At 36.0% G+C, this 6297-nt stretch overlaps 1 protein-coding gene across 1 annotated transcript in view; it reads left to right on the top strand.

The window, feature by feature from the left end:
* The first annotated feature begins 4192 nt into the window (after positions 1 to 4192).
* LOC107717923 (B-cell receptor CD22-like) overlaps positions 4193 to 6297 on the top strand; it is a 9431-nt gene continuing 7326 nt past the window's right edge. Inside the window, exons 1-4 of the mRNA XM_016524826.1 lie at positions 4193 to 4234; positions 4637 to 4693; positions 5042 to 5395; positions 5494 to 5742. Coding sequence (XP_016380312.1) covers positions 4651 to 4693; positions 5042 to 5395; positions 5494 to 5742 — 646 coding nt within the window. The 5' untranslated portion in view covers positions 4193 to 4234; positions 4637 to 4650. The remainder of the gene's footprint in view (positions 4235 to 4636; positions 4694 to 5041; positions 5396 to 5493; positions 5743 to 6297) is intronic.

Below are 6297 nucleotides of genomic sequence, written 5' to 3'. Positions count from 1 at the left end.
TTTTTATTATATAGATGTAATATTTTCTTCATTCTATTTATCTTTATTTATTTATTTTCATTTAACTTTTTGAATCACAATACCCTGTTGGGGCAACTTAATGGCTGCACTTTGTTCTGCACTATGTTCCACCGCTTTAAGACAAATGGACTTGTTGTGTTTTCATATTCAAGAGATTATAAGCTAGATGCAGCCTTTTTTGGGTTTGCATCAAATGTTCTTGGACTTTAATGCATAATAAATGTGTTTATGAATAAAGATTGATCTGTTGAAAGCAGTTATTTTGAGTTAGATGCCAAAAGCTCTCCTCCTATTCAAATGTTACATTGAAGGGGTGAATACAACATATAGATGTATTCAAATACGATTTTCAAGAAAAAAAAAAAAACCCTGGGGAAAATAAATGCACATAATATGTTCACATAGGACAGTATTAACATGACTATATGCATGAAACCATTCATAAAAATGTAGGCACAAATGGGTTAATAAAACTACGTGAGACAAATGAGAATGATTTTTGTATTAATTTAATAAGTAAAATACCATCTTAAGCTGATTTTGTGAAAGCAACACAAAAAAGTTTGGATGTTGACTCATGTTTGGATGATCAGAGAATCTGGGATCCTGATTGGCTGTTGGTGAGGATTCAGTGTTCAGTCAGTCGTGATCAATAGTGTGATAGATCGATTCATGAAGAGAATCAGCTGTGAGACTCTGGTACACATGACTCTGTCTATTGCTGTCCAGTTCTGTGTAGATCTCATCTTCTGTTCGTGTTGAGTCTCTGTCAACAATCAATATTCAATTTATGAAGGTGATGTAAACTGAATCATTATATATTCTATGGTAATTATACATTAATATAATATTTTGTATATGTAAATTACAGTATATAGGCCTACTTTTATTGTACATGACCAAAAAAAACCAAACATTTTATTCATTTCAACAAATTTACCATCAAAACAGATGCTGCATAAATTTTGAGTTTCCCTCTCGTAATAATGACTCTGTGGTGGCATTCATGTGCGTTCAACTCATAATTACAATCTATCCAACATGACTTGAATGCACCATATGATCCATTATCTATTATACCATGAATAGATGTGTAGTCTTGTTTGTTCTTGTTAAATGTTTTAACTATCACTTTAAAATGATAAAGGAATTAAGTGTTTTTATTAAGTAAAATAAGTGTTAAATGAATTTAAAATTTTTTGTAATTTATCATTTGCTGCCATAAAATGATAGTATGTATATTTTGGCATTATATCAGCCTTTTTACTCCAAAGATTTTCCCATTAAAGTATCATGGGCTTCAACAGAATGTGAGTGTTAAAGTGAAGTCCAATTGACTGTCTTTATAGGGCGAGACATATAAGCATGTGTTAAACTGTAGGCCATGTGGTTTCAAATGGATCAGATGGTGTTGGTGTGCTTGAGCTCTCTCTGTGTGTGTGTGTGTGTGTGTGTGTGTGTGTGTGTGTGAATTCACTTCTCACACTGACTCATTATGAGACGCGTAAGAGGAAGACCATGCTGTATCACATCCCATCTGAAACCCATATGAGACTCAGTGGCACCTCAGAAATCCCCAGCACTGTTATATGTCAGTGTTTATGATGCCAAACGGATAGTGATCTCAATTATAATCATAACACGGGTTGATGAGAAACAGGTTTTCAATAGTCCTGCTGTTTATAAAGTACAAATTGTTCATTGTATCATTGACAGTAAGTCTTATAAACCACGAGCACATTGTAAAAGGAGCTGTTAAAATAGCTTTAGATGGAGTTAGACTCACACAAATTGGTCTAATGTTTATTAATGCTGAAAATATCTTTATTATGCATAGGCATCACACTGGAGGACTGAGTAATTGAACTTCATTTTAATTTATTTATTTTTGACTTATCTATTTATTTGACTAGCTTTATTTATTATTAATTTACTACATTTTTGTCTATTTTTAAAGTATCATTTCACGATCAAATGTTTGACTCATTTGATAGTGCCACTCTATTTAAATAACGTTTGTATTTTCATTGTACAATTTCCAAATAAATTTGAACAGATAATAGTGTGTTTATGGACAAAATCAGTGTTCTTTGCTGTAAATGAATGAATAAACACAAAGCCTTTTTCTCTGAGGACAGTAAAATTACACGTCACATCAACTTCTTGTGTACATATGGGCTATTTGAGTATAGCATAGTGCATCTTCAGCTATTGTGTATCTCACCACTGGTGACTGTTATCCAGATCTGTGAGGTGTAATCTGGCAGCAGAGCGATATCTACACCACACCAGTACTTTCCAGAGTCTTCTGGAGCCAGTCTAGAGATGTTTGCCGTGAGAACATGAGCGCTGGTGTCATCCAGAAGAGCCAGCCTCGCTCCTTCAGACCTGGACTCTGGTTGTGTGGTGTGAACACACTGAAGATCTCCTGGAGCAAACGAGCCGCTCGTCTGGCAGAAGTGCTTGCTGTTATTCTGGTAGGTTTCAGGATAGCTGCAGGAGACTGAGATGTTGCTCCCCACAGATCCAGTGATGTTAACAGCCAGCGAGTTCTCCATCAGCCACAGCGCTGAAAGACCAAGAACTGCTGACAGATGTCATCTCACTGTTAGTCTGCTGAATTGTGGTGTTTATCAATGATATCAAGCACAGTGAAGAGTAAAAAGTGCCATTCTCACACACTGAATATATTATGATGGATGTTGTACCTGAGAAACTGATGGACGTGGAGGTTCTCATGCCTGCTTCAACCTCAACTCACACTACCTGTTCTCATGCTAACTATTTGGTAGATATTGTGTGTGTGTGTTCAGTTGTGTGTGAGTTACACTTCCCTAATGCACATGGTTAAGTAAACACAAACACAGTGTCAGTCTGATCTGAAAAACAGCTCCCTCTTCAGGGCAGCAAAGGTATCAAGCACAAGAGAGAGTAAAAAGTGCCATTCTCACACACTGAATATATTATGACGGATGACGGTTCTCATGACTGCCTGCTTCAACCTCAACTCACACTACCTGTTCTCACACTAAATACTAGATATATATTATCTGTGTGTGTGTGTGTGTGTGTGTGTGTGTGTGTGTGTGTGTGTGTTACACTTCCCTAACGCACATGGATCAGTAAACACAAAAACAGTCTCAGTCTGAGCTGAAAAGCAGCTCCCTCTTCAGGGCAGCGGAGGTAAAGTCTGGCCATCCTCAAGGTTAGAAGATTGATTTATAATTTACTGCTTTTAATTTATTAATCTGTATTTGATTTATTTATTGGTTTTATTTACAGTTTTAATTGAACTTATTTGCTTATTTTTAATTCAATTTGTTTCTTTTCATGTATTTTTTTTTTCATATTGACTGTTTTAATTTAATTTGTTTATTTCTCTTTTTAAGTAATTCATGTTTGACTTTATGTATTTATTTAATTTTTTTATTTCACTTATTTAGTTTTGATTTACTGTTTTTATTTAATTTTTTTATTTGATTATTTTATTTATATATTGTAGCCTGATTATTTTATAAGGCAAAGCAATTACATGTTCCTGCCTCAAAGAAATGCATGATTATAATTGGACATGCATCTAAACGTGCATTTTGATGTTATTGTGCAAACACTTACTGTCTATAAAAATGAAGAAGTACTTTTCTGTGAAGAAAGACAAACATTGCGTGTTCAGGAAATTGATTAACACCATCTGACCATGTGACAGCAAATTTCCCTGTTACTCTGAAAGCTTCATAGTGTCATTTGATTATTATCTGTAAGCTGCAGTCATGTATTTAGACATTTTTTATCATTATTCCTGAATGAGTTATTTGTATTTTATTTGAGTATTTAGAAAGTGGTTTAATTAGTGTGAATCTTTTGTAAGTGGTTTCGTTTGGGTTGTTCCTGTCTTGTTACGGGGCAGCCCGTTAAAAATAGACTATAAAGTCCTACTACAGTAAGAGAGAAAAGAAATATGTCATTTACTGATCAGTCAGAGTGATGGACTACAACAACAATAAAAGATGTCATCTTCATTTCCAACTGTTTAAGAATATTGGGTTTAATTATCAATAAATGCCATTGGATCATGACGGAAAGCTGTTTAAAGTTGCGTGTGTGGGCAGCACCCAAAAAAGAGGAAGAAATATATCTGTCTGCAGGGATATTTTAAAACAAACCGTGTGAACTCAGTTTAACGGCTGCTGGAGATTAGACTCAGCAGAACACGGTAAGAGTTACTCTGATTAACATGTGAATATAGTCTGATTAATACTGTTGTAGAAACCACTAATGTACTCGATATGAGATATTCTCATTGAAAACTGCTTTATGGAGATGTTTTTGAAGCTAAAGACTACAGTCAGAGGCTTCAGTATCTGGGAGACAAACAGCAGAACTGCAACTTTATACTGAGTGATGTGACACAGAAAGATGAACGCATGTACTATTGCAGATTCACCACTAATGTACCTGATGAGAAATGGCTTGGTTATCCAGGAGTGACTCTTACTGTCACAGAACCACTGATTTACTCGATATGAGATATTCTCATTGAAAACTGCTTTATGGAGATGTTTTTGAAGCTAAAGACTGTTTTTCTCATGTTGTGTGTGTTATATTGGTCTTGTAGTGACGTCAGTCAGAATGGCTCCTCCTCTTCCTCTGCTGATTCTGCTCGTGATTCACAGTGAGTCAGTCCTATTGGAAAATTAATATTCTGTTGTTGGTAATGAAATAAACTTGTTCTTTGTGACTTTCTTTAACTGGGGGTCTGCAAATCATTTGACTCCCTGTTAAATGTTTCATAAACTTGTTTTAAAAGTTTCATAAACTTGTTTTGTATTAATCAAAAATACATTATCAAGTAAAGTTCAGTCAGTTCAAAAAACTAAAGTTTACCTAAACTCCCACATTAGAGTATAACATGTTGAATTAAAATTAATGTATTTTATGACAGCCTTAAAGTTTGAGACAACTTGGAATTTGTGAAAAAAGATTCATTTTGGGTGAACGATTCCTTTAATGTGTGTTCCAGGTGTTTATGGCCAGTATGGTTGGGATGTGAGTTACAGACATTCACACATCTGTGCACTGAAGGGGTCAACAGTGACAATGAGCTGCACTTTTAGATACCCTACTGGAAATCAGATCATAACAGCATTTTGGACCAAAACACAAGTTAAAGAGAAACATGAAGAGTTTCCAGATCTGTCTGAGGATTCTGAATACAGTCAGAGGCTTCAGTATCTGGGAGACAAACAGCAGAACTGCACCATCAGACTGAGTCATGTGACACAGAAGGATGAACGCATGTACTATTGCAGATTCACTACTAATGTACCTGATGAGAAATGGATTGGCACTCCAGGAGTGACTCTTACTGTCACAGGTGACTTTCATGAGGCTGAGCTCTTCTTCTGTGCATTATGTTGAATAATAATCAGTGTATGACAGCAGCACTAGATATAATGTGTGTGTTGTGTTCAGATCTTCAGGTGGAGGCTCCTGAGAGAGTGACAGAGGGTCAAAATGTCCGTCTGATATGTAAAAGCAGCTGCACTCTGACTGAAAGAGCAACATTCATCTGGTACAGAAACTCACAGCCATTAACTGAGAGAAGAGACGGAAACAATCAACTCCTGCTGCAGTCAGTCAGAAGAGAGGATGCAGGCAGATACAGCTGTGCTCTACATGGACACATTTACACATCACCTGATGTGCAGCTGAATGTCAGATGTGAGTATATTCTTTAAAGGTTCGCTTCACTCGTCCCTCCTTTTCTTTAAAACAGCATAAATCAGGTTTATAAGTGACACGTACAATGGAAGTAAACAGGGCCGATCCCTAAACATTCAAAATACTCATTATTTAAATACTACATCCACAAGATGTGAAAACAAATGTGTTAACATGATTTTAGTGTGAAAGAATGCTTTAAAAATGTATACAAAATTGTACAACTTCGTTGCATCCCATAACAATGCAAAGGAGCTGTCACATTTACCGTTGGTCTGTGAAATTCCGTGGGTGAAATCACAGCAACGTCCCCAGTGTTAAATTAACAGTGTTAGTGTTAACAGACCATTACACTGGGTAACATAGGATTCTGGGAACATGGGTAAGCTCCCATCTGTGATTATATTGCCCGTGTGTTGTAAAAAACAGATTAAACCCATTACAGACAGACCCCAAAGCGGAGGCATTGTAACATTTTGAGCAGCATTGAGTGAAGTTCTGTCATTGTAGTGGATGTTCACGAGGGAGGGGATTTCATGTGAGGGAGAAAAAGTT

Source organism: Sinocyclocheilus rhinocerous, unplaced genomic scaffold, assembly GCF_001515625.1.
Source record: "Sinocyclocheilus rhinocerous isolate Xijiao unplaced genomic scaffold, SAMN03320098_v1.1 scaffold9822, whole genome shotgun sequence".
In the NCBI taxonomy this organism is placed as follows: domain Eukaryota; kingdom Metazoa; phylum Chordata; class Actinopteri; order Cypriniformes; family Cyprinidae; genus Sinocyclocheilus; species Sinocyclocheilus rhinocerous.
This window is presented reverse-complemented; position numbering and strand designations above follow the sequence as displayed.